Source organism: Sceloporus occidentalis, unplaced genomic scaffold (assembly GCF_023333645.1).
Source record: "Sceloporus occidentalis isolate IW3139 unplaced genomic scaffold, rSceOcc1.0.p SCAF_453, whole genome shotgun sequence".
Lineage (NCBI taxonomy): Eukaryota > Metazoa > Chordata > Lepidosauria > Squamata > Phrynosomatidae > Sceloporus > Sceloporus occidentalis.
Window position 1 is genome coordinate 253,872 of NW_028317433.1, and position 27,606 is coordinate 281,477.

The window sequence follows — 27,606 nt, forward strand, 5'->3', positions numbered from 1 at the left end:
CAGCAATAACCAAAAAAACCGACAAAATATATGCAATCAAATAAATATAGAACAGCAGCATAGAGTGGCAAAATCGGGACAGTTGGGAGGCATTGGTTTCTAACATCCTTTTCTACAATACCTTTAAATTTAAATAAAATGGAAATTAGGGTGTGGAGTAGAGAAAGCTTAGTCGGTAATCACATTTAGATACGGGATGTTCTAATCAATATCTTATGATATGTGTTCGCCTCGGGGATACTGACTACACCTAGAGACACAGCGATTAATTATATCTGATAATGTGCTGGGGCACGGCTCTCTAAACAGCTTTAATATGGTCAGGAGGCAACGTTTAAAATCCCCCCCCCCTCTTTAAGGGTTGGGATCTGTGTGTGTGGGACCATCGTTAACCCTTTAGTGCTAACCACCTTTTACCACCCTAAAGAGAGGGAGAGGTCTGTTTTAGGGTAGTTCTGATGTTCAGATCTTTGTAGTCACATAGTAAAAGGTAATATATGGGAATGTATGTAATGGAACGGTATAGATTAGTTCTGGTAGGAGCCGATGACAGAAGATAAACCCGGAGATTAGCTGTTTGCTAAAGCGTCAGTGTTACTGACTCTTTAACAAACAGGCAAGGAACAAAAGTTTTCATTTAGTACGAGCTTAGTCATTTTTTACGCTTGAAAGGGCCCAACCGGGAGTGTAATTGTGGAGATACAGGAATGCCCAAGAACCCGTCAAAGGGCATTAGTGGTGTCCATGTATGCAGGGCCGGAATACAAAATACGGCTCACTGTCTAAGGCACGCAAGTCAACAGGTGACGGGATAGTATGGGTTCTGCTGTTGAAATATAAGCCCAGTGGACTATTCAGATATTTGTTACATTGTCTAGAGGTGGCAAAGCTGCCGGGGTGGACTTTACCAAGTGACCAAGTCTGTCCATGAAGACAAATTATCAGCCCTGGTAACTTCTCGGGGCTGGTCCCCCATAGAACCTTCCTTTCGGCTCCCATGGTAGACAAGGCTAGCCACATACAGGTAAGTCCAGAAAGATGGCAGCATGGGAGGTATGGCCACCCACCCGGCTTCCCGAGTAGCCACCTCGCAGCACCAGTGTAAGAAGGTAGAGTGCAAGCTGCAATGGAGGCCTCTGCTGCAACAGCTTAGACCTTCCTGGGCCAGTTGAGTGAAATCAGAGGATCCATGCTCCACACTGCTCACAAAAGCAGGACGGTGCTAAAAAATCATGACTGTCCCATTAAACCAGCACTCTTGGCAAATATTTAAGTTTGAAGATCCCCCCCCTCCCCCCCGCACATCTGGAGAAGAGGCTTCCCGGGAAGCTGTACAATCAGCTGTTATTCCTGGTGTCTCTGGGGCAAAAGGTACGAGTTCTCAGGTATCATGATCAGCTAAGGGTGCGTGCACTGTGGTCATCAGCAGCACAGAGAATGTTGTCAGCTATGATACGAACGTGGACTGAAGTCTTACCCTATAGACCTTAATGTCTTACTGTGATCCAGTCTTTAGAATCATTCTTTCATTATAATCACTCTATTTTAATAAATTATGTTACGATTATTGACATATTCTTCTGTCTGGCTCCTCCCACGATCATACATCCCAGCATTTCAGATGACTAAACGGGGACACTTTTGCTTTAGAGGGTGTGGTAAGGGGTGTGGCTAGAGGCAGGGTTTTATTAAGACGTTTTACATTGCTGTAGATCTTTTAAAGGGATTTTTAAAGGAGAATTATTTTATTTACAAAATTCGATATATTAAAGTAACCTCCTCTGCTGTTTCTATACCGATATACACATTCCCGGGCTGGGCTGGACCGGGGACAGTGGGCAGTTTCCCCCTGGAAGGGGGGCAGGTCCAAAATTCTTCAAGCAATCTGACCTGGACTCGCAGGAACACGGTGGGATCACGTAGCACAATGGTTTATTCAGCTTTAATTTTGTAAGGAAATTATCCCGCCCCATTTGATGTTTGCCTACAATGCTTCTCTCCAAAGTCAATTGTTTGGAACGTGAGACGCTGAGTTTCTGTGGCCTCTCATTGTGTGATCTGACAGCCCTTTGTTTCATTTTTAGAGAAATGCCAGGATCAGGTTTCATTTACTCTCATTACCATCAGCACGCATAATGAGGTATTATTGTAATAGCAGGTTTCCCCCCCCCCCAACGCCGCAGGGAACAGTCATTTTTAGAAATGTAACCGTTTCTTTCCTCGTTTTTAACATTCTGCTAACATTATTGTCACACTTTATTTGTTTCAGCCTCTACAACTTCTGCCCTGGGGCTGTTGCGCTTATCTTCCAGCCTCTCAGTAAAGGCCCCCCTGGACAATAAGGAAAGGAGAGTATGACTGCTGGCCTGGGGCGGTTTAAAGGATGCCAGCAGTTTAGTGATTGGTGCCGGCAACATTATTTCAGGGTTTTAAGTGTTCATAAAGGGGGTGCAGGTAGGGTTCTACCTTTTTCCTCCCTGGACAGGTTCCCTCTCACCCACAAATGTATTGCATATTTTATTATTATTTATTTCAGAGTTCCCAGCGTGGAAGTTCTGTTGCCTGAAGAGGTGCCCAAACTGGGCTTGGGGAGATGGGTGGAGCGGGCCGCTCATGGCAGCCGCTGGACTAGGACTCTTGGCAAGTTGGGGTGAGAACCGCCTGCAGGGCTATTCCATGCAGCTGGCGGGTTGTTGGTTAATGTTTGTGTTGGTTGTTTATGCTGGCATGGGACAATAAAGCCGTGGCCAATGCCCTACCCCCATATTGGTGTCTTTATTTGAGGGGTTTAATAGGTATGGGCTCCAGGCCTAAGCAGTCGAGTAAAACTTCCTTCTACTCCGTCTCAGCCTCTGACCCTCTAGTGTTAGATTACGGTCTCTTGTTCCAACTTTTCATTTCTCCTTCTTTGAAATAAACTTCCCTCCCCCTACTTTGTTAAATCTCTTTTGCAGTAATAATAGCCGGACAAGAAAATTAAGGAAATATTCAGAATTTGGTTACATAGAATTCACACCCTTTAGGTGCTGGCTACAAATCCAGTACATCAAATAGCAAACTGTTTGCATTGGGCCCTTGGCACTCACAGGGTCGATCATAACCTGACGCATTCACTAACGTTTCTGTATTAACAATGTTACTAACATTATTCTCTGAAATTTGCTTTTTGAATGATTGCCAGTGAAATATTTCCATTTTTTAGGACAGACACACAGCTCACAGAATCCCTTCATAGATTTCCAGATATTTGCTCGCCCAGGAAGGAAGCTGAATTGTGTTTTATTATGCATAAACGAAACAGGTTATATTTTACTATGAATATAATGTCTGAAAGACTCGTTAAAGGCCAGAGGAGTCTGTGATGTACGGTATATACGCAGTGAATCCGTCTCCAGTTTTAATGTATGATGTCATTCCTGTCCTTCTGGCAAAAGTTCTGATGTCACTTTGTTCTGACAATAAAATATAAAGTGGGGGAAAAAGACGTTAAAGGGCCGCTCCAACCGTCTTATTCACTTTAATGGATGTGATAGCTGTGTGGTCCCTTTAAACATATTTGTATAAATAAATTAGACCTTTAGATTGTAAGCTTGTGAGCCGGGCCCTCTTTACCTAATGTATTGGGGCAGGAATAAATGAAAGGTTGAATTCGGTCTCAAATATATTTTTTTTCAACCTGTTTCATTACCATGTTACTACTTGAGGCAACACCTATAGAAAGTGTAACACCTTAGCATTGCGATCCCAGCCCTCTCGAAATGCTGACTGCCAATGTTTGTTTGGTTTCACAAGGCATCTTGGCTCTCTGCCCCCTCCACCCTTGCCCAGAACACCAGGAGCAAAAAACAAAAGTAAATTAAAATCTCCCTCTTTTATGAAGATGTTGATAGCTGTTTCTGTTTAGAAAACAAATTGGTGGGCAAAACCGAGGACCTTCTAGGGCTGCCTCTCTGAGCTCACCCTCTCTCGCTCCTCATGGGAGGCAGGAAGGATCTGGGTACAGGTAGGTTGGACCAATTGTCACTCCCTTCGCCTGTTTAAAGGTATTCTTAGATCAGTAACATCAGATGTGGGTTAAACTTATGACCACAGGAGAAGCGCCGGGTCCGCAGGACCGCCCACGATGTCAGGGGGACCATGACTGACATCAGTGGGACTTCCTGCCCTCGTCCCGCGAGGAGGGCTCCTGGTAGCCGAAGCCATAAAGTTCCCAGGTATGCTCCTAGCAGGTCTTAAGAGCCACACCATGTCAGTGTAATATTTGGTTAGCTGTGGGGTGGGCGGAGCAACTGATGACAAGGGCGGAGCTAGGCCAAGATAACATAACATTTCAGCAACACCTTTGAGGTGTGGAAGAATGATCACCTTAGACTTGCACCAGCTTGATCATAATTAAAGCCTTTTACTGCATGGATGATTCATTTGCTTAAGGGAGTCTTGATGAAGAAACTAAATCATTCGTTTGCAGTCATTAAAAAATAATGTATTGACTTTATTTAGATTTTGTTTCTGCTTAGGCCTGCAAACAGATGTTTAAACTTGTTCTGCAGCTTCAGTGGACGGCTTAAATAAGAGTAAAAAACTGTATGCCAATCTGGTCACGAGGGTAGTGGTCAATGGTCTGGATTCGAAGGAGGTCAATATGGAGCGGAGGATACGTCAGAGGTGCCCGTTATCACCTTTCCTATTTAATATTTGCCTTTATCCCCTGATAAGGGCCCTATGTAAACCTTCCGATTTGTCGGGCATTCTGATGGGATCCTGGGAAGTGAAGATTATTCCTTTGTGTATAGTCCGGTGGTCTCCCTGCCACAAGTGGGCTTATTCTTACATTCTGCAGAAGCAGAAGTTCACCAAAAACCCAGTCAAACTTTACCAAAAGCTGGGAATCTTTCCACCTTGCATATTCGGGGAAGGCTGTCCGTAGAACAGTCTCCCAGCAGAAGTGATAGAGGCTAATAGAGTGAGGGGATTTAAACATAAATGGCGTAGGCATATGGCTTCTCAACCTTCTGCTTAGACTCCTGGCTACAAATTGTTCCTTGGTACTTGGTGTAAGGGGTTAGTGGTTACCCCAGGGCTCATGACACACATGTATAGCCATATAATTAGCTAATTACTTGATAATTATTTCAAAAAAGTGCAGGGCTATACAGTTCCAAAAAAGTGGGAAGATCTCAACACACCCAGCAAAATGCACAGGTAAGTTTGATAGTTTGGGTGGAACTGAGATAAACTGTAACAAATATAAATTGGGAACAGGACCATAAATTAGGGAACAAGATACAACACAAAGGATAAACGTCAAAGAGAAGAAAGTGAGATGCTCAGAAATTCAGTCCTCTTTGTGCTGCTGGTTCTCCAGGGTTATCATACTGGTAAGACCGGGGGAAGGGAGCTCCATAGATGTCTGTGTAATTATCCAGAATACATTTTGGGTGATGGTTAGGGAGAGAATTGTATCAGCACTGATACTGATGCAGTGTAGACTCTTTAGGAGGTGGTCTCAAACTAAGGGACTCTTCTACTTTATAGAAGTTGATGGTAAAGAACAGAGGGAATGAGTGAGTGAGTGTGCATGTATGTACGTATAACTGTGTGTGAGAGCATGTATGTGTACTATATGTCTAAGTGTTTGCGTGTTAGCATTATTGTGAATGTGTAAGAATGTGTGAGCATGAATCTGTGTGTGTAAGAATGTGTGAGCATGAATCTGTGTGTGTAAGTGTATGTGGGCGTGAATCTGTGTGTGACAGCATGAATGTTATGTCATATTAGCATGAGTGTGTAAGTGTGTGTTCGGATAAGTATGTATGTATAAGTATGTGTATGTGTGATAGCGTGAGTGTATAAGTTTGTGTAAGCATGTGTGTGTAACTATGTGTGTCAGTTTATATGTGAGTTAATGGGGAGATATTGGCTGATGGGGCCAACTTTACCTGCCTCCATGTCAGAGGGTGCTAGCCCTAGCCTGAATATACATTTTGTGTTCCAAGCATTTTTTTACAGTTGGGGCTGTTAAGATGTGGAATGCACTGCCAGGTGAAGTGGTTTTGGTGAATTTAGTTAATACAAAACGTTATGGCTGCACATATCCAGTCATTGACCGCACTTACGTCAACAGGTGGCCACTGGCCCAAAAGTGCCACCTCCTCATCACCAGTCCGGCCATGCTAGGAATGATCCATTTATTATCTTGTACCTCCTCCAGGTAATTCTCTGAACTGCTACAGTTGCACCGGACCCTGTAATAACAATGTGTTGAATAAGACATGCGGATCTGGAGAACAGTGCATGTTTGCAAGCATTCAACAAGGTGAGATTTACAGAACAACCTCTGGCATACCTCCCAACATTTAAAATGCTCAAAAAGGGACACATCTAAGGGTGTAGTTAGAGATGTGGCTTAATTTTGTTGTCCCCCTAAGATCTTGTGATTTAACAATGTAGCCTGTGTAAAAGGACACTGCCAGAACAGATGTAGTTTGAGGTCTCCTTTGTTATGATGCACCACGGCAATGTCTGTCTCTGCGCAGCCCCCTAGCATGCATTAATGTCCTTAGGGGGAGACCTCCCTGGATGCCCATCCATGAGATGTCTTTGTATTTATTGGTCAACCTGCTTAATGCCACATTAGTCAAAACAGTCTCTGGTGTGGCATCAGGGAGCCCTGGAGTCTGCTCCATGTTGTCTTTGGCTCTGATGAACACATTGATCACCTTAGGGTACCACAAGTCGGGTTTCACTACCCCCTAGTTGGTTTTCCTTCACAAACTTTGATAAGATCGAGGTAAAATCAGTGTGTTTTCTAGTTGTAAGGGATGAAGCTGTCCCACTTATCCCATTTGAGACTCCTCTAGTGGTGAAGCAAGTAGAAGTGAGACATAAAGCTCCCTGCAGAGCCAGTGTCCTCGTTCATGGCTGTGCACTTTACTTTGTTCATTTTGGAGCCAAAGATGAAGCAAAAAAACTGTCCTGGTGATGGCTCGACTAATTGTAGCCACGTACTGCAGCACGGGAAGACTCTTGTGACGCAGAACCTATGACAAGATTGTGAAGTCTCTGAGGCTCCACGGTTCAGTCCTATTAGATATGTTCTTCGCAGGATAGAACATCTTTGGCTTATGGAAGTAAATCAGAGAATGCTACATTTGCCCAGCAACATTGCATGCTTATGGTGAGCAAAAAAGGCAAAAGCCAACCCAATGCTATGCTCAAAAGCTGGCCAAAACAGCAGATATATGTGGGAGCCTATAAAACCATGAGTAGGAGACAAAAAATAACATACCTTGCATCTTTGTGTGTGTCTATGACATTTCCATACTTTGTTGCTCACTATGAGCATATAGAATCATTAGCTATACACATTACCATGACTTAAAGCCTGTAGAACACTGTGATACGCCACGAGGTTGTAGAAGCTGAGGACCACTAGTGGTTGTGCTGTAGGATATTCTATATTAATCATGTAACATGTGTTTGTATCTTCATGACAGGTAACAATGTTATATATTTTAAAAACTGTGTCAACAGTCGGCTGTGCAACACCGCTACCCCTGCTTCCCCCGATGGACTGCCCTCATTTACGCAATCATGTTGTGAAACAGATCTCTGTAATAATGAAGGTGTCGATCCTCTTCAGAACTGCACTACATCCCTGGCCTTCATGGGGCTTTTGACCCTGCTGTCTGTCTTTCTTTCCCAGTTCATGTAATTATCTTCGGCATCATATTCTCCCTTTATACGACGGATGGAAGCGTCAGCACTGGCAAGGGCAACTTTTACAAGGGCAGTAATCACATTCTCTGCAGAAACCATACTAATATAATGACAAAAACATGTGTACTGATATTAATGCAATGTAACATCGACCCGATGGACTGCAATCAATCCACGAACAATTAAAAACGACTAAACTAACGTATTTATTTTATAGCTGGTTAAATACCTTTAAATCATTTAAATTATTGTTTGGTATTTTTTTAACTTTTTGCGTCCACTGGGGGTGTATTTTTTCAGCGGGGGGTATCTGTGTGCTTAGGGAATTTGGAATCCTTCCCGGCCATTCATCACCCCAAGTACTTACCATACAGCATGGGGAGTGGAGCCGGTCTGGGGATGATAGGTTTTACATTTTATTCCAGAAACTCTCTTTGGAGAAGAATCTGGGAGTACTTATCATTTTAAACAAGCAAGTGATTTTTCTGTATTGAATGAGCAATGCATGCTTGCGGTGAGAAAATAATAATAATAATGTATAATTCAGTCCCAATTAGAATATATATGGTAAAAAAAATCAAGTGCAACAGTCAAAACCCAACCCTTCCACTTATGGTCCCAACATATTATTAATTAGGAAAAAACATATATAAGAAATACCATTATTACATTTTACATAGCGTGGCATGGGTTGCGATGTCATCCGCGAGGATGGCTCTTCTCCTTCAAAATGTTTGAATCTACGAGATAAAAGCGTATCGAATGTGAATCTTCAGGGTCCTATAAGAAGTTTTAAAGGGTTCTGAGATGGGCAAAAAAATTGATTAAAGAAATAGACCATGCCAGCTAAAAATAAAGGTTTTCCAAATTGAGCTCCTTTGGAGAAAAGATTCCTATAACGAGATATGGTTACCATATGCAAGTATATTCAAGGACAATGCAAACACCTGTCTGGGGATCTGTTCATAGAACTTTTACAGACAACACACGAGTATCCCCTAGGTTTAGAGGAAACTTATTTCAAAGAGAAGTTACGATGTGGAATGTAACTCAAAAAAAAGTTTGTATGATCAACAGGTCCGGGTACTTGGGAGGGTTGAACTGACTATGCAAAGAATTCTTTCCGGGAAGGGTTTGGAGCTTTTAACTTTACTAAGAATGCTGTTTTAATTATAAAAGTGTTAAAATTAGCAGATTAGATGGAACTCTACAGAGTAGAGCGGCAACTTTGTGACCTGTTTATTCTAATAAGAATTACAGTGACCCCTACTGGACGAAGGTGTGAACTGCAACTACAATAACAAATACAAAGGACCTTAGCCTCAAATACCCTTGTTCCTCAGGTCCCCTTTAGATTTGAGGTTTGTAGATTTAAACCTCTCATTGCAATATGCTGAATATTCTATATAGCAAGGTGATTATTATTATTATTATTATAATTATTATTATATACTTCAACACACAACTCTCAACACTGTTGCTCCAAATACAGAATTTGGAGGCTCCCAATACACTTGAAAGAAATAAGATTTGTCACTTTTTTGTTTTCTTTGTAATAACCATTTGTATTTGGGATCCTTGGTTCAAAAACTGTATACATAGCTTTGAGTGTAAAAAACTCTTAGACTTATGGAAAGGAACCAATTAGTAGTTATACATCATCCATACTGCAGGGCAGCATTTGTAAATGTTATGGAAAACATGGCTGATATGGTCCCTCTAAGGGTGATGTTTCAGAAAAGGTACAAGGGGTAAAAAGAGAGATGAAGGAAATGATTAAAGTAAAAAAGGAAGGAGGACCCATGCAGCTATATTTATATATGTATTGCATACGTACCAAGTGTCACTTTTAAGAAAGGTCAGTCCCTTTTTAGGCACGAAACCTTTGATACCCCTCTCTCCTCCCCTGATGCCCTTGTTTTCTAGGAGCTCAGAATGTTTGCTGGGTATGAGGGTATCACAGGGATCTATTGCCCTAAAAGCTCCAATAATATGTTTGACAGCATCCATAAATGTCTCAGTAAAGCCCAACCTATAGACCCCCTCCAAAGACAACCTGATCGTATGTGAGGAGGTGTGATATTACCCCCTGTGTGATGACCTAGAGGCTTTACCTGCCTGCTTGTAATAAGTTGTTTATATTGACTCGTTATCATCCTGAGTTTCCTTCAGATATTTCTTTCATTACTACCAGTTACATTAATATTGATTCATATTCCTTAATTGTTTGTTACGTCATTACATCGTAATGCCTGTGTAGCTCTGCAATCATTTAGCGTCTGTATCGTCACCATGTAAACAGCCAACTTCAGCCACTTACACAACATTAGCTGGGGTTTGTGCTACGTGAAACGTGAAAATAATTGCAGAGTTGCACAAGACTTCACCCTTAACAAATCCAAACACGATTGACTGGGTATGCACCGAAACTTCTGACCCTGCTGGGGGCAAGTAAAACCAAAATGCCCCTTTTCAACTTAATTAGTGCACACAAACACTAGCATACATACTGACACACAGACAAACACCACATTCTAACACACACTTACTCTAACACCGCACACACTCTTACCGTTAAAGGAGATGAAGAGTTTGGACCCACCTAGGGGGGCATTGCCTTCCTGCCCACCCGGCCACCGCACCCCTGTTGGCCTGTTTTTCAAATCTCGTGCCATTAAAGAGGGGAATCCCCAGAAGCTGAAGTGTGATGGGCAAATGAGTAAGTGATGTTTTGTCATTGTAAGTGCAGCAAGAAAAAAAGTGACATTTCCCCTTTAAAGCACCTGTTCTAAAGCCGGCAACCCTAGGGCATACTAAATCTGAGCTTTGGGTAAGTGATTAAACCTGTAAATACGACTGACGGTGATATAAATAGATGATGCAATGCATAGCAAACACACGCACATGGACCGTGTAATTGGTAGCAGGAATGTTAAATATCACCTAAGGCTGTGACTTATCACGCGGTATAAACATAGTAGGACCAACAAAAATCTAATTGTGTGATAATTATTTAAATTTTGCATTTTTCAGACTATTATAAACCTTATAGATCTGATTATCCCAGTCTGTCTGCCCCAAATCTTTATGTTATTGTGTTAAAGCCCAACTTGTGTAACCCCCCCCCCAGCTCTCTCTCACCTCCTGCTCCTTATAGAGGCCGGAAGGTGGTGTGATTGAGATGAGGAGGTGGGCTGCTCCTCGAGATACTAGAAAGGGTCAGGAAGGCAGTGCAATTTGGGTATGGAGTTGGTGGAATTTGAGTATGGAATTGGTGGGACCAGGGTGGGGAGTCAACAATTGCCCTCCTGAAAGTGCCTTGGGGGGGGTCCAGGGCTCAATTCAATGAGTTGGGGCTAATCAAGGTAATTACTCTGAAGACAGGCTCTGTGCGAGGTGAGTGAAAGAGTTAGTGTGCTTGCGTGTGTGCACGGCCATCTGGCAAACCAGCCAAAAACCTTAAGTATTTTTATGATTAGTCTTAGAACATGGGCTTTTTACATAAATAAAGTGTATGGTCATATGGTGCACGACCGCCCAAACTGGGGCATGTAGAGACAGGATGGTTTGTAGGAACATGAAATATCCTCGTTGAGGTGGAAGGGAAGGTCTGGTTGGGTGGAGGTTCTTAAGAATGGAGACTCTGGATAACGTTTACTTCCGTTTCTCCTAGAAATGTTCTCCCAGATCTTCTCTGTTACTCCGATATTGTTGTTGGGAGAGGAGGGGGTACCTATTGATTATTATGCTATCTCTCTGCAGCAATAAGAAGTCCTACCGGTTGGATAACGATCGCCTTTAATGAGTTCTGACCACAGAATCAACAGTGGAAGAAAAATAAAAAACACACCACACCCTGTACCTCTTACCACAAATATCTTCCTGCCTTTATTTATGTCCCCCCCCTTTTATGTACTATTGAAACTAGAACCCCACCTTGAAACTCCAGGAAGAGACCTCCTTATTTGTAATTCAACCTCTGAGGACCACAAGCCTCTCCCTTACCAAATCCACATTCCAGGTAATGGTGCTCACCCTATAGGTGTCCGAAATTCATATAAAAGGAAGAGCGGGGCAAATATACTGAGGCTCATATTCCGTATCATTTCATGGTACCTCGTCAGTCGTCAAACATTAGGTCCAAGAACTGATGTCTCCGTTAAAGTCCAGGATGGCCTCCTACCTGCTGCTCCTTCTATTGGCCCTTTACGGGGTTTCCGTAAGTAAGTATGACATATTCTCTCATGAAATATTATGGGGGTTTGTAAGGTAACGTGATCAGATTATAGCATAGTTAATGCAACAAAAAAAACTTAAACAAACTTTGACTTTATTCAGCTTTATCCTTTATGTATCCAAATAAAATAACCCAAAAAATATAATAATGTATAAAAATAAATCTGATCATTAAGGAGAAATGCCTAATAGTCACAAAGGTCTTTTCTCTTTTGTAGTTGGCTGATTAGGAAGACTATATCATTTAACTACGAAATTTAATGACGCGATATAAAACAATAAATAATTAATAATAATAACTACACTGTTAAAGGGCTTGGTCTTGCCATTGGAGAATGGGGCCAACATCTACACCTACGTCAACAGCATAAAACTATATATATTATATTAAAATACCAGAAGGAGATTTTTGTAATTTGAATAACTAAATAAACCACAAGAATATAATTGCTCCTCCTTTTTATAAAATCCTAGCACTGTATTTCAGGAGCAGTTCCTTACAAAGATATTATGAAGATGTGAGTGATGGGATCAAGAAGGTATAGAGAGTGTTAGCCATAGAAAGAAAGATGATACCTTTCCTGGCTAACTGACGTATAACGGATTGCAAGCTTTCCAGACAATCTATGTCTCATCAGACACGTTCCCCGTATTATATGCCTGAAGGAAAGACCCAGATAGCCTTGAAAGCTTGCAATCCATTATATGTCAGTTAGCCAATAAAGGTATCATTTTTACCGGTTTTGAAGAAGGGAAACCAAATCTTTAAATGATAGAAGGTTCCTCTTATATGGTCAGGAGTTCCAAATTTGGTTTCCTATCTGTAACCTCTGATTATAAAATGCAGATGGATTTAAATCATCAGAAAGAACTGTCTGGGATTCTCTTAGTTCCATAACTCACAGCTGCTTTGGCCGAAGCAATGGTCACCGACCAAAATTCATTCTGCATATCCTCACAAATACTCAAATTAATTTGGAGCATTTTTGTTGTGGATGACATCAAAAACTTTAAGATGATACCTTTATTGGATAAATGACGTAGAATGGATTGCAAGCTTTTGAGACGATCTAGGTGTCTTCTTTAGGCAAATTCTACTAGATAGTCTTGAAAGCTTGCAATCTACCAATAAAGGTACCAAATTTCCTTTCTCTCTTTCTATGGCTAACGGAAATAATCACTTTTTTTATGTAAAAAAACACCTTATCCATATTTTTTTCAAGGAATGTTTGTCACGTGACAGGCACTGATTGGTTATTGTCATAAAAACTTTAAAAAGCGTCTGTGTAGTTTTATGTAATTAACCCTTCAGAAGACAGAATTTAAAGTCAGGTCTGCTGAGGTTTGTTTGCTAAACATGGTAGAAATCTCAAATATCTCAGCACCTTTCATTAGAACAGGTGCGTCGAAAGTGATTGAGCTGCATGTCATGATGTGAGGGGACCCTAAAAACCTGGGCTGTTGAGGGGTTTGGGGATTGGAGTTGGGGAGGAAAAAACAATTTGTCTACCAATGAATATCCCTGAGGAATGAACACGAAAGTCAGGTTTTGTTTTTTTTTAAACAAAAGAGAATACTTGAAGTTTGACCAAATATTTGCCAAAAAACGAACAATGAAGGCTTTTCCTCCCTAAATGAATCAATTTGTATTGACTTTCTATAGATTTAATTGTGTAGATATATATATATATAATATATATATATTTATACATACTCTTTATATGCGATATACACGTAAAAATTATGATTTCAAGTAAAGCGTGTGCATTTCTAACGTTTGGAATTCTTTGTGAACCCCAAAAAACAATGAAACCTACGTAACAATTTACTGCAAAAATGCACTAAATGAAGACAATGAAAAGCTCTATAGAATTTAGTTTCTTAGATGGATTGTGATGATTCTAAGTTGGCCGACACGTGTGAAGGGGTAGAATCCTATTATATTGTCGGCTTGTGAAGACATCACAAGCATCTCACTTACTGATGAAAGTTAATAAAATGAAGAAATATGATAAATAGGGATGGTCCCAAAATGTTAACAATATAGAATTTTGTTGCTCAGAATTAGAAATTGAAGAATATTTCTAACAAAGATAAGTTTCAATCCGACCAAAGGATATAATGTGAAGGTGTGTATGTTCAGAACACATGTTTACTTTTAAGCTGAATTGTTTCTTATTATAGCACCTGCGCCAGGTGAAGGGGTATAATATGTTTGTTGGTGTTCTAGAGCCCATTGTCTTTTCAATATGCAGCAGAATTTGAGGTTTAGGATTTCGCAACAAGAAGTTCTAAGATAAAAGAAACCAGAGGTTGGGTGTGTCGGGTTTTACGGCGGTAACATGCCGATCGCAAGGATCCGTTGGTGACTTTGTTGGTGATGATGGCACAATGAACCACAACTGTTGACACTATGGCGTCATCACCCATAAAGAAAGACCTCGAAGTACATAAACATTAGTCAGTCTGGCCGGTTGTGGTCAACATCTTCTCTTCAACCACAAGATGGAAGTTTCCTGTCCTTAGACTGCACTGTGAAGATGGTTATAACGTTTTAATTCCCATTTATAGGACAAATAAAGCATATTTCCGTTGTGTTAGCAATAAAATCATTTTGTTGCCCCCACAGCTAAAAGTCAACTCCTACGAGAGTGTTATAACTGCAACGTGAAGATGTTCTCCCAGTGCCTGTTCACGCAGAGCCAGACCAGCGTTTGCCCGGATAACTCGTATCAGTGCGGAAGTGTTACGGTCACGCTAGGTAAAGTATATTGTCGGTAAAAATCATACAGCCTGTGGAGCAGCTAGAATGCGCTAGTCTAAAGTCATGGAGTATCTAGGACATAGAACCAATTGGATCGGTGATTTGTAAACTGTGTGGCATGTTATTGTAGGGGCTGGGTATGGATTCCCCGCAAAGAATCCTAGTGATCCAAGTTAATTAGAGAAACTATGTGGGGACTGAGGGCAAAAACCATCTTTTAGCTTCGAAAGGGACGTGGGAGACCCACATTTTTCACATTTCCTTGGACAATGCGTACTGAGGATCTCCAGGTTACTAACTTCTATCATCTGGGAGGGAAGAGGCATCTGTTCACACTCACTCCCTGCCCAAGTTCCGCCTACTCTCCACCCCTTTAAAGGGTAACTAGGGCTAGTCCCACCCATAGGCATGGCCATCCCCATTTACAGGGGGAGCTCTTGGAAGTCTACCCTATAAAGTTCCTACATATGTATAGATGTCTACATGGAAGATGGTGGGTTCCATGGAAACTATTAGATACGAAGATGTCTTTAATGACCGTATAGATCTCTACAAGGTCAAAGGTTGGAAGTCCAACTACATTTTCTGTTTCTTTCTCCCACAACAGGGACCGAAACGGTCTTCACCAAAAAAAGTTGCATTGAACAGGCAGAGTGCAATAAAACGACAACAATGGCGGGAGCACTGCGGATGTTCAGCTACAACACCACGTGCTGCACATCCAACTACTGTAACAGTGGCTTCTCGGTCCGTGGCCCACATCTCGCCATCATGGGAACGGTGGCCACTTCCATTCTGTTTTTAACATATTGAAGAAAGAAACTGAGTTGCCCTTATGTTATACGCGTATATCTGTATATCAAGTGAATATGGCAAACCCTTTACAATGTAATGATTGGGCCATTCTAAATACAAAGTTCAGAACTTACATATTAAAGGGTGACCCCAGTCATTTTATGGAACACGGCATGATCAAATATGTTCGGCAAGTAATGTAACATATTTCATATCATTTTAACATATATGTACCCATATGTATCTATTTCTCAGTACTTTTAGGTATGAATTTCTAGAGGTCAAATTAATCTATTATTGGATGGGTCATGGTTGGTTAGATCCTTTCCCACGTAAACCCTGTTAGGGATATTAATGAGACAAAATAGGCAAAACCAATATTTTATCACATACGCAAAATAACGACGCTACCAAATATTGTAGTACCACATCCACAATATTAATTTAAGGAGATACCCTATATTTTATCTCCGATCCTAAATTCTTTCAGATCGCCGAAAATTATAATTCAAATTAGATAGATATCACGAAGATAATCAATCAAAAATATTATTTATTGTGAATACAATTTATCAAATCTATATATGGGTCACACAGTGCATGATATAAAACACAAAATTCTTAAAACATATCAAAATGAATCAATTCAAATACAGTATATTATCGATAGTTATCAATATAAGTTACTACTTTATAAGTAACACACAATTAATTTCCATCCCACTCAGCAACCAAAAATTGATAATAATCAGGGCAGTAATAAAGATATCACTATCTCTCTAATATTAGTTCAACTAATATAACAAATTAAAAATAATATAATTGTGTCTAAGAGTATTAGTGAAGTTCCTAATAGATGCAAATAATGTCAAACTTCATCTATAGGTAAAAATACCTTTTCATTATTGTTATTATCACGGGTTATAAGCTGCAGTCTCACAAGCCGTCATATACAATAATGCAATATAGTACTTCCCAGAAACAGGGAATTCTATACGAAGAAGACAAAATTCATCTCTATTCAGAATAATAAAACAATTATAATTACCACCACTTGTTGCTGTTATCCCACCGGTCCTTGTAGAAATTAATCCAGGTTCAGTGGCAAGAAATTAAGTGGAAAAAATATAACTGTCTACCAGTTATATAGGTTATAACTCAAAGTAACTCCAAGAGTGAAATATGGTGCCAGAATCTTAAGATTCCCAGTCTCTGGGGAAAATTTGGTGAATAAATCCGTCAGGTCTGTCTGTTTCAGGGTGCGATTTTTTTTTAAGGTCCCTCCCTTTTTTTTTAAAGACATAAGCTTTTAAAGACAGGGCTTATTATCATAGCCTCCACCTTTTGATTGGAATTCTCCAATCATAACGGTGGGTTTTACCCATTATAATTAGAATTTCTACTCATATTTACACCGTTGTAATTTCTTACTTTACCTGTGAGAGACGCTCTGGTCTAAGAATTAACTTAAAACCATTACATATGTGTTTGGAATTTATCCTTGGTCACCCTTATCGCTAGGTGTTACCTCCTAGATAGTAACTCAGGACTTGGTAGACTTACCATGTATCCCCCATACGAATTTACGTTCCCAAGGATATGCAGCGTCTACTCCTTAACTTTCTCATGGAAAATAACATTAATTGTATCATACTTACTGAAACATCTATATACATGAATACTTCTTTGTTCTCAATTATAGAGAGAACAAGGACAAAAAGAAATAATCACTATATGATTAAGTAAAATAAAATGGCTCTGACTCCATTTTGTTTTCATGTAAAATACAGAATATGTGGAATACATGTTTTCTATCATAAAATATCTGACAACCCAGATAAGAAGCACTGAAGAACGCCATGATCGGTTCCGCTTCTTTTTGTATTTTGTAAAAACTGCAACTACAAATAGAATCCTCCCTAAACACGGACAATGTTGGGTCTCCTTTCCTATGTATAAACCAATATTTGTTTTGTTTAAATAAATGTATTTTATCTTAATTAATAACTTTGAATGTCTCTCTATTAGAGACATGCTCCACAAACATTGTCTGTTCACCACAACCCCACACTCTAGAATGAGGTTTCTTTCCTATGCAGTCTCAGTTGGTAGCGCCACTTGAGGTCAATGCCAGCCGTTAAGGAGCAAAACGGTCCAGATTTTATCTGTATTTCTACTGGAATGGAGGTAGGTAGCCCCCAAACAGTTCAATTTCATTTTTGAGGATGCTTTTCGGAACAAAAGATCTAGAAGAACATAGATTTGGCGTCCTCACTCCAAACCTCCCTTGTGATAGACCCCACACTTACATCTCGGACCCCAGTTATTCTTTTTGGTTAGCCAGGACTGGTCTATGACCACAACTGGGATCTCTCGGAGTTTTACCCTCTGGGTGAAGGGGCAGATTGTCAGGGTCACACCGTCTGGAGCTGACACCTTCCTATTCTCCCTGCTGTGGCCATATAGAAGACTCCAAATTGGTGCTTTTGCTATCAGTATGTTATGGTTGATATCCTTGCTTGAATGCAGGTGACTATTAAGTGTATCTTTAAATAATAATTGATGATGACTGATATTACAGCCATTTGAACAACACATTTAGTGAGTCAGTACATATTATTTTTGTTTTATATAGTGCCATCATATTCCGTACCACTGTACATAGAATCTTCACAACGGGCTATTTAAGTGATTATATTTCCAAAGGTTGGAAGCTAATGTTTGCATTTTGATATATAAAAGGGGAGTATATGAGGTCAATCATCTAGGACAGGGGTGTCCAAACTGCGGCCCTCCAGCTGCTGCACGACTACATCTTCCATAATGCTCTTTCAGCTAAGGGGCTGGCTGAGGAGTATGGGAGATGTAGTCCTGCAGCAGCTGGAGGGCCGCAGTTTGGACACCCCTGATCTAGGATAATTAACCCAGTAATTACCCAACAAGTAAAATAGAGTAGAATGTAAACAGAGTACATCATTTGTATTGTAAATAATTTTATTGGGTCATTATAATATCACTCTCGGTCATGGGGATTATTTCTAAAAGGCAATTGGTACAAAGTTCTAAAAGTGATCTCAACAACGCAACAACAATCCAGATGCTCAGGTTCTTTGGAACTTTCCATTGGTTGCTATAGGGATAAGAAACATGGATATAGCCATGCCTGGGAATTTAGGCCAACCAGAGCTTTCCTTCTTCTGGCCAGCCAAGCAGAACTAACCTATACAGAGCGGCAGGGCTGGCCACTAGTGCGACCGCATCAGCCATGTTTTCCAGGACACATCATTTTTACATATTGCTCAGAAAAAATGCTCCCCTGCAGTATGGAGTATGTATAACTAATTGGTTCCCTTCCATGAGTCTATACATCCCACATACTGCAGGGCAGCACTTTACCGGTGCTGGTCATCAATATGAAAAACATTTGCGTGTCCTGGAAAACATGGCCAATGCGGTCGCCCTACTAGCCGCACAAGGGGTGTGATTAGCCCAAGATAACCTAGAATAAGCTGGGACCAAACACCACCACCCTGCCGGCAAAAAGAGGAAAGTGACCCAGAGAAGCAGCGCTTCACCCAGGAGAGTCCCCGGGTACGGATATCGCTATTAGCCCAAGAAATTTATTAGAAGTTTATAAATGTAATTGGCGCAAACTAGAAAGAATTCTAAGTTCCTCCAAGCTTTGGGGACCTCAAGGGTCCATAATATTTATTGATTATATCTTTAAGTAAACTGCATGTATGTTTTCCTGTCATGTGACTGTATCCAAACAGCTGTTTATTTTGCTTCCCCCCCTACAACAAACATGGCTGCATGGACCACTATTTCTGGTCATGTGATGACTGATGTATAGTTGTCACGGCAACAATAACAGGAAACGACGCATTTTTGCCCGCCCACCCCGATATTCGCCGTCTAATCAAATCACCCCTTCCTTATCAACTCGCGCTTGATAAGTTCTGCTGTTGCTAAGCGACACACCAGGACCAATGCGTCTTCTAAGCCCGCCTATCGGGTATTGGTTTCCACCTAACTCCGCCTATCTGTCAGCGTCTTGCCCTCTGATTGGATAAGGGCTCTGTGTGGAGCGCCGGAACGCCTGATCTTAGCCCCGGTCGTCTGTTAACGGTCCCCGTGGCCGAATCCTCTTCCCGGACAAGATCTAAGGACCGTGTGAGCGCGTCAATGGCAGCTGCTGGCGGCCCCGCGCGTGAGAGCCTCATGCGAAGATGGATCCGGGGGCTCGGACTGCTCTACCTGTGTGTCCGAGGTCCCAGGCTGTACCGAGTATACCGACAGCACCGCCTGGGAGCTCCCGGGAGAGTCCGGAACGAGGAAGAGACTGAGCAAAATGTCTCATGGGTGAGATCCGGGTTTCATGCATGTGTGCGGGGGCTCCGTGTGCGAGATCGGGGAACTAGGCCTATGTGGGGCCTGCTACATGAACCCTGACTGGGATGGGGATAGGACCTTCACCAGGGGTCCAGTCGGTGGGGGGGAACCTCAGTCAGCGGCCCGGTCAGTGTGAGGGGAAACCTCAGTCAGGGGTCCGGTCAATGTGAGGGGGGGAACCTCAGTCAGGGGCCCGGTCAATGTGAGGGGGGGGAACCTCAGTCAGGGCCCCGGTCAATGTGAGGGGGGGAATGTCGGTCAGGGTTCCCGGTCAGTGTGAGGGGGGGGGGGGATGTCGGTCAGGGTTCCCGGTCAGTGTGAGGGGGGGGGGACGTCGGTTAGGGTTCCCCGGTGATTAGAGTATATTTGGTTTATTAATAAGCTCCCTCGTATTTGATCTTCTTATTTCATTCCATCCACTTGCTGTATTTAGCGGTTTTATCTCTGAGTCATTCTAGTATCTGCCGGATAATTACTCGCTTCCTGCGTTAGTCCGGTTCTGTAAATTGCTGTTCTAATGCATTATATTTATATACATAGCCCGGGGCATGGCGAACACGTCAGTCCTTTCGTTCCGTGTCTCTCCTGCATCCGCCGCCTTGCGGAGCTGCCGTGCCTGGATCTTTATCACAGATCGTCTTCTTTTCTTTCCTCAGGAGTCGTTCTATCAGCCGCGAGCTCTTGAGAAGCACACCGACAGCGTGCTGGCCTGGGTATGTGTGGCCCCTGGTCCTGCAACCCCGAGGGGCTCCAAAATGCTTATTTCAGAACATGTGACCGGACTATTAAGTGTGTTCCGAGTATTGAAACGTATTTTATTGTGTAGCTGATAAATGTCTTCCTAAACAGCAGAGTAATTTATAAGCCGATGGCTGGCGGCCCTCCACGCTCTCTGCTGCGTATGTCCGTAGCTGGTGCGGAGGCTCCAGATCTGAACCTGTCTGGCCTGCTGATGCCCCGTAAGAAAGTGAAACTGCCCCTAACAGAGCATGAAGCTCACCGGGACCCTGCATTCGGGATGATTGCCTCAGAGGACTCCTTCACTCCTCGTGGGGCAAAAATTCCATTCTTCTGCAGATTGTGTGCTGCTAATGAAACTGACCGTAATGGCCCTTAGAGCCCACCCCATTAATGCCCCTGCGGTCTCCTAGACACAGCGGGTTTGGGTCTGGGGTGTGCATTTGGGTTTTGTGATGGGACGCTTGCTAGCCTCCTGCCTTCGGCTCGCTCCCTGGGCCCGGTGAGAGTAAAACTTACTGTACCCACTACATAATAACTAATAATGACCAAAATGCTCCATAACAGAGCAAAATGAATCGCTGTTCATGATATTGGCTGGAAATATGGTGCCTATATATATATATAACTCCATAGCCAAAGCCCGACGTACATATGGCTGACGTGACCGTGTAATCAGGGGCAGCTTAGCAGTTATTTACCCTTTATTTTTAATAGAATCAAATAAAGGCTACGCTTTCCACCTCTAATACCCCGCAAGATTTCTCATTTGCTCTCCTTTTTAGCTCTCCTGGTTTGGAGGTTACCCCTCCGCACCTGACGATATCAGATTCATTCCTAAATGATTCTTCTAAAGAGTACAATACTTTTAAAACTTTATTGGCCCTAACGCTGTGCGATCAAGACAAACGATTATCAATAGACAGACATCTAGTATTCATTTCCCTCCCGCTGATTGATTCCGTCGTGTATTCTCTCCCCCAGGTGTCTGTCTTGTGGACCATTTCTTATTACTCTTCCCCCATCGCTGTCTTCTATATGTACAGAAAAGGTAAGGAACGCTTTAGTTGTCTTGTGTATCCGGATAAGGTTTGTGTTAGCTTGTGATGTTTATCACTATAACCCGCGAGTCGTAGCGTCCGTTCCTGCGCTTTGAGTCCATAACTTGTTTGCTGTGATTATGTCTGACGTGAGCTGCCGTTACTCTGTTGTAGGATATTTGAACGTGTCCAGGCTGGTTCCTCTAGGACAGTACGGCATGACGCTGCTGTTTCTGCTGGCAGGAGTGGCGTGTTTGAGAGGTGAGCGACATTTCTGGTGAATGACCGTCCCTGTAAGGCGGCTGAGCGATCTATGCTTTTTTTACTGAGTGTTGTCCTCCCTCTGTCTATCTCTCCAGGGTTGGGCAGATGGGGCAACCCTCAGTATATCCAGTTTATTAGCCTTTTAGAGAGAACCAAATTTGAGAACACTCCAGAAAACAAGGTAAGAAGGAGACTCTTCCCCATGCCTGCGCGGTATTACTCGTGTGACATACATTCATGTATACTGGTGACTTCAGCAGATTCCGTCTCTGCCTTTTTGTTCTACAGAAAAAGTTGTCTGGTTATAACTTTGACTTCCGCAGCTGGCCGGTGGATTTCCGGTGGGATGAGACGGGCAGGTAGGTATCTGACCCTTCACGGTGCAGCGGTTGGCCCCGGTTGCAACACTTTAGGTCACTTTTATCTCTATGGGACCCTTTAAAAGGCTGTGGAAGAACATCATACCTGGGTTTGTACGAATCAAATTGTGACCTCTCACTCTCCTCCCAATACAATGGCCCTAATGCTCTATCCTGCAGCCTTACGCCCTGATCCCTGCAGCCTTACGCCCCGATCCTTGCAGCCTTACGCCCATCTAACATGTCTTGCTTTCCTAAGCTGTTTGACAGGTTGGAGTTTGGTCTCGTGGGTATTAATAGCGCCCTCTCTTTGCAGTAAGGACCGCCAGGCGTTGGGACCCTTTAATGGAGTACCGTTGCTGAAGCCAGATCCGCGCACGCGGGGAGCTGCAGATAGCTTATTACAGCGAATCCAGAAATTGCCTTGCCAGATAACCAGGTAATGGGAAGGGTGCTGTTGGAATTTGGGTTTATATTGATTGATTTTTTCACATACGTTTCTTTTAAAACACAAAGCAGTGGTTGGTGTAGATTCTGTGCATGTAGTCCGTTAGAAGAAGATGTCCCGTAGGATGCGCTGCTCCTGGAGACTGCAATGAGATGTTTGAGTGTTTTGTGTGACCTCTTGTGTCTCACTTGCTGTGTGTGGTAATGGGACCAAGTGTGTTCTCACCCCCCCTGACTGCCGGTAGATAATTCATGCTGTCTTTCTGTCTCTCCCGTAGCTATGTGGTGGCTCACTCGTTCGGCAGACGGATGCTTTACCCCGGCTCTGTGTACCTCTTACAGAAGGCCCTCATGCCCATGTTGTTGCAGGGACAGGCTCGGCTGGTGGAGGAGGTAAGATGTGGATCCCAAACGCTGATGCACCGTGCGGACCGCCGCTTTAATGTCTCTCCATGCCTCCACCTGTCCCAGCTCCTGTCTGTTGTGACCCTCTCCCTATTATCTCCTGTCTCCTCTTAGTATAACGGAAAGAGAGCGAAGCTCCTGGCATGCGATGGGAATGAGATAGACACCATATTTGTCGACCGCAGAGGCACAGGAGAGCCTAACGGGATGAAGTTGGTGAGGCTGATTTTATTTTAAACGGCTTCTTTGTATACATTGCGGGGGGGGGGGGCACGTTTACAGGTCAGCTCCTGATTCATTTGCTTTGAATGTCCAGCAAGAGAGAGAGACTGCGATTGTTACACACGGACGCAACTGGGACAAAGAAAAGCTTGTATGATTTAACATAACGTGTGAATGGAGTTGAGTATTCCCAGTCGGTCTGACGTTGCTCGAAGCACATAAACACACAAAGCACACAAAGCACACAAACACACAAACACACAAACACATAAAGCACATAAACACACAAAGCACATAAACACACAAAGCACATAAACACGCACGTTTTGTTTTTTACTGGTATGCTTATCATGCTGTCTGTGGGGAACAATAGAATAGTTTGGTCTTAATCACACGGCCATCCACTCTCATGAAAGTCTATGGAGGAGCTGGTATTACCGTATACAGGGCCAGGGTTTATGATCAGAGAGAATATTTTCTCTTTAAAAAAAATCCGTAAATATAATCCAGACCAGCCTTGTGTTACGAGGACTCTGTGTTATCCAGCAGTGTTTGGGGAAGGTGTATTTTAGTTTTTCTTTGTTATACAGGCAGATGTCTTGCTTTATGTCACCGTGTTTCCGCTATTCTTATTCCTGAGGTCATAGAACGTGACCCCTGTTTTGTTCACTAAAGGAGATCGGCTGCCAATTTATTGGTCAGGACAGTAAACTGCTGAATGGTTACCAGAGTTTTATGGTAAAGGAGAGGGGTTGGGGGTTTATGATCTTTAAATATTGATTCCTGTAGCAAGGCAAGGATTTCACCTTTTTCTGATTTTATGTTTTCCTTTTGTTCCCAATACTTGCATTTTAACGCAATCCTTCCCCATCTCCATCAGGTCATCTGCTGCGAGGGCAACGCCGGCTTTTATGAGGTTGGATGTGTGTCCACACCGCTGGAAGGTGGGTGACGTCTTCCACAGCTCCGTATAGGGGGTAAAATGTGAAAAATATACAATACGTCCCAGTCCTGGGGATCCCTGCGCTGCTTGCAAGAGTGTTTGATACAGGAGCTGAAGATCGGCTGTGGGGATGTCGGCCAAACAGTCAGTAGGAAGTCTGAGATGCGTTTGAAATGTTTGGAAGCTGCCTGATATAAAGAATATAAGCTCCATATTCCTATATATCCAGTATTACATTACATTTATTTATATAGCGCCAGCAGATTCCGTAGCGCTGTAACAATCAGTGGAATCATTTAAAGTCACACACAATAACAAACTGGTACAAAAAGAGAAGAGCCCCTGCTCCCGTGAGCTTACAATCTAATTGATATAGAAATATTAATAGAATATGGGTACGAAGGATTCTTTGAAGCTGTTGCTTTTCTTTGTGTTTCAGCCGGTTATTCTGTCCTTGGCTGGAACCATCCTGGGTTTGCTGGCAGCACGGTAAGTGGCATCACGGGGCTGCTTCACCCTCATCTCTCACCCATAGTTTATAAGTAGGAACATTGCTGGTAATTAGAACTGCTTTGGCTCGAGTGCCTTTAACCCATTAATGTCAGTTTGGGTTCTCTGTTTCTTGCTCTGCAGGGCATACCTTTCCCTCAGAATGAAGCAAATGCTATGGACGCCGTGGTCCAGTATGCCATTTATCGCCTGGGATTCCAGCTGCAAGACATCATCGTGTATGCCTGGTCTATTGGGGGCTTTACAGGTGAGAAGTGGAAGAAGGTAGAGGAGGAAAGGTTTGGCAGCAGGTAGGGGGTGTAATAGTAAATTAATCAAACAGCAAAAGGGTTCACACTGACTCCAAGATCGGCTTTTATTTTGCAGCCACCTGGGCCACCATGTCTTACCCAGATGTAAGCGCGCTCGTCCTCGATGCCTCCTTCGATGACCTTGCCCCGCTGGCTCTGAAAGTCATGCCGGAGAGTTGGAGTGAGTAACGGGGTGCGCGGCAGCCTCTGCCGTAACGCTCTCTGTGCGCTTGCTAATAATTTATGGCATTGTCCTTCTTGCTCCTATATCCCACATATGCAAATGTCAATGTATACATTTTTCCATCGAATGCCTCCATTTTAAACATTTTGTTTTCTTTGTAATTTGTTTAGGGGGCCTGGTGACCAGAACAGTGAAGAAGTATTTAAATCTAAATAATGCAGAGCAGCTCTGCAGGTAAGCGTCTGCCGCGTGTTGGATAATCTCTTTACAAGGAATGTATATCCTTCCAGCGTATGGGAACTTTATACTATAATGCGATAGTGTTTGCTTATTACCCTGTAGCTCTGTAATCTCTTCTCTCCCGAAGGTATCAGGGCCCGGTGCTGCTCATCAGAAGAACAAAAGATGAAATTATCACAACCACGTAAGTAACGCTAGGTGTGGGTTATTCGTTTCCACCACGTCTCCGTTAACCGCTTCCATCTCGACTCACAGAAATCCAGATGACGTTTCATCAAACAGAGGGAACGACCTGCTCATGGCTCTGCTGCAGCACCGGTGAGACGCTTTGGGGATATGTTTTAGGAACATGGTTGTCTGCGGATATTGGTTCACTAAAACCTAGAACAACAAACCAACAGAATAACCAACTATTAGTAACTTGCATTGAATGTCTGAATACATTTTTATGTTTTATAATAATCATAAAATTTCTGAAATGGAGTTTATTTAAACTTTCATACTTTTACCTGTATATGTCTCGGCTATGCATTAGAGGTTTTGGGGGTTTTTTTTACCCCCACTGTCCCTGTTAATTTCTGTTTTTCCAATATTTTGTATCCAAACCGGTACCCAGGCAAAGCTGGACATAGATCGGTAACATTGCTGGATTTCACTTTACTTTTCTCTTCTCTCCCTCAGTTACCCCAAAGTAATGTCAGAAGAAGGCAGGATGGCGGTGAGAAGGTGGCTCGCTGCATCTACTCCTGAACAAGAAGGTCAGCATTGCACCAATCGCCCCTTGGGGAAAGGTTATTTACTTGTCTGTCCAACACAAATATGAAGAAATATGTTTTTAACAGCTGGGGTAAAATTGAAGCAAATTCTTTAATTATCCATAAAAACCAAGACGAGGCCAAGTGGCCCGAGGAGCAAGGACCGCGTGCGGCTCGTAGGGTACACACGGCGGTGAGAGGAGAGTTCATGTTTGTTTCCGTAACGCATTCCCTAGCTGACCGGTAATTGTACCGGTAATTGTTACATTATATACGGTCGGTATAGAAGTTCTGATGCGTTCTTTGCTGTCTCCGCAGCCGCTGTGCTCAGTCAGTACGGGGTAGAAGAGGATTGGTGTCTGTCTGTCTTACAATCCTATCAATCTGAACACTCGGAAGAGTTTCCATGGACTGTAGGTGAGTGACCGCAGCGGGGGCATTGGGATGGACAGTAGGATATAGGAGTGACTTCCAGAGCACCAGCCAGAGCTGGCTATCCTAGAGAATATGGCGAGACGGCACAGTCTGTATCAGCACGCGGTACCTACAGAGTAACTGCGGAAGTCCAGGAATAACACACAATAACGCTGTTTTCTGTACAGGTGAAGATATGAGCGCTGAAGACAGACGGCAGCTGGCCTTATACCTGGTAGGTAGCAACTGATTCTGACTCTTGCTAGCCCTATATGTTACACAAGTTTAATATCTCGCTGGTCCTTTTATAACGCCCTCCTTCCTCCACAGGCACAGAAGCATCTAGAGAACTTTGAGGCCACTCACTGCACCCCGCTCCCCCCCAGCGCCTTTCACACCCCCTGGAGGATATAATATTCGGAGGAGCTGCTAGAATAGAGTATCGCTGCCTGAGCCGGACCCCGCCGACCTCCTGTCTCCCACCCTCTGCTCTGTTTGAATGGCAGCTGAGACAGGGGAAGGAGGAATGGCTCCGTTTCCAACAACTTCTTTTACCTCTTGGACTTTTTTTTTATTAAATAGAATTCTGTGACCCAGGAAAAGGGATGAGAGGAGAATCTGAATCACGGCTATTAAAATATGTGAAAAAACCCAGAAATATGATATAATTTACTGTTGGAATATGTCTTGTGTAATATGGGCAGTGGCCCCAAGGTGTTCCTGTCACCATTAAAGGAGTTATGGGAGGAAAGATACAATAGAACAGCAGGTGAGAGCCGTGATACGTCAGACCTTACATAGGCCTCAGGTCAGGGTAGATTATATATATATATATATATTATACACGTCCCATGCATGTTTAAATTCCAAATTTCCATTTTCCTCTTCA

At 42.8% G+C, this 27,606-nt stretch overlaps 1 protein-coding gene across 1 annotated transcript; it reads left to right on the top strand.

Annotated features, from left to right (window-relative positions):
* Positions 1 to 19,699: 19,699 nt before the first annotated feature.
* On the top strand, positions 19,700 to 27,131 carry LOC149271889 (phosphatidylserine lipase ABHD16A-like). Its single transcript, XM_089507038.1, has 20 exons — positions 19,700 to 19,876; positions 20,563 to 20,619; positions 21,629 to 21,695; positions 21,859 to 21,945; positions 22,044 to 22,129; positions 22,237 to 22,307; positions 22,624 to 22,746; positions 23,033 to 23,147; positions 23,274 to 23,375; positions 24,262 to 24,325; positions 24,764 to 24,813; positions 24,958 to 25,081; positions 25,201 to 25,305; positions 25,479 to 25,542; positions 25,676 to 25,732; positions 25,804 to 25,866; positions 26,230 to 26,306; positions 26,622 to 26,720; positions 26,906 to 26,952; positions 27,048 to 27,131. Exons 1-20 carry the CDS (start codon positions 19,700 to 19,702, stop codon positions 27,129 to 27,131), a joined length of 1,719 nt encoding a protein of 572 aa, XP_089363164.1.
* Positions 27,132 to 27,606: the final 475 nt, after the last annotated feature.

Bases quoted from the DNA above. Each gene is read 5' to 3' on its own strand.
- LOC149271889 (XM_089507038.1), top strand. From the start codon at position 19,700: ATGGCAGCTGCTGGCGGCCCCGCGCGTGAGAGCCTCATGCGAAGATGG. The intron at 23,376-24,261 runs GTGAGGCTGATT...CATCTCCATCAG, and splicing joins AGCCTAACGGGATGAAGTTG to GTCATCTGCTGCGAGGGCAA. The intron at 24,814-24,957 runs GTAAGTGGCATC...CTTGCTCTGCAG, and splicing joins CTGGGTTTGCTGGCAGCACG to GGCATACCTTTCCCTCAGAA.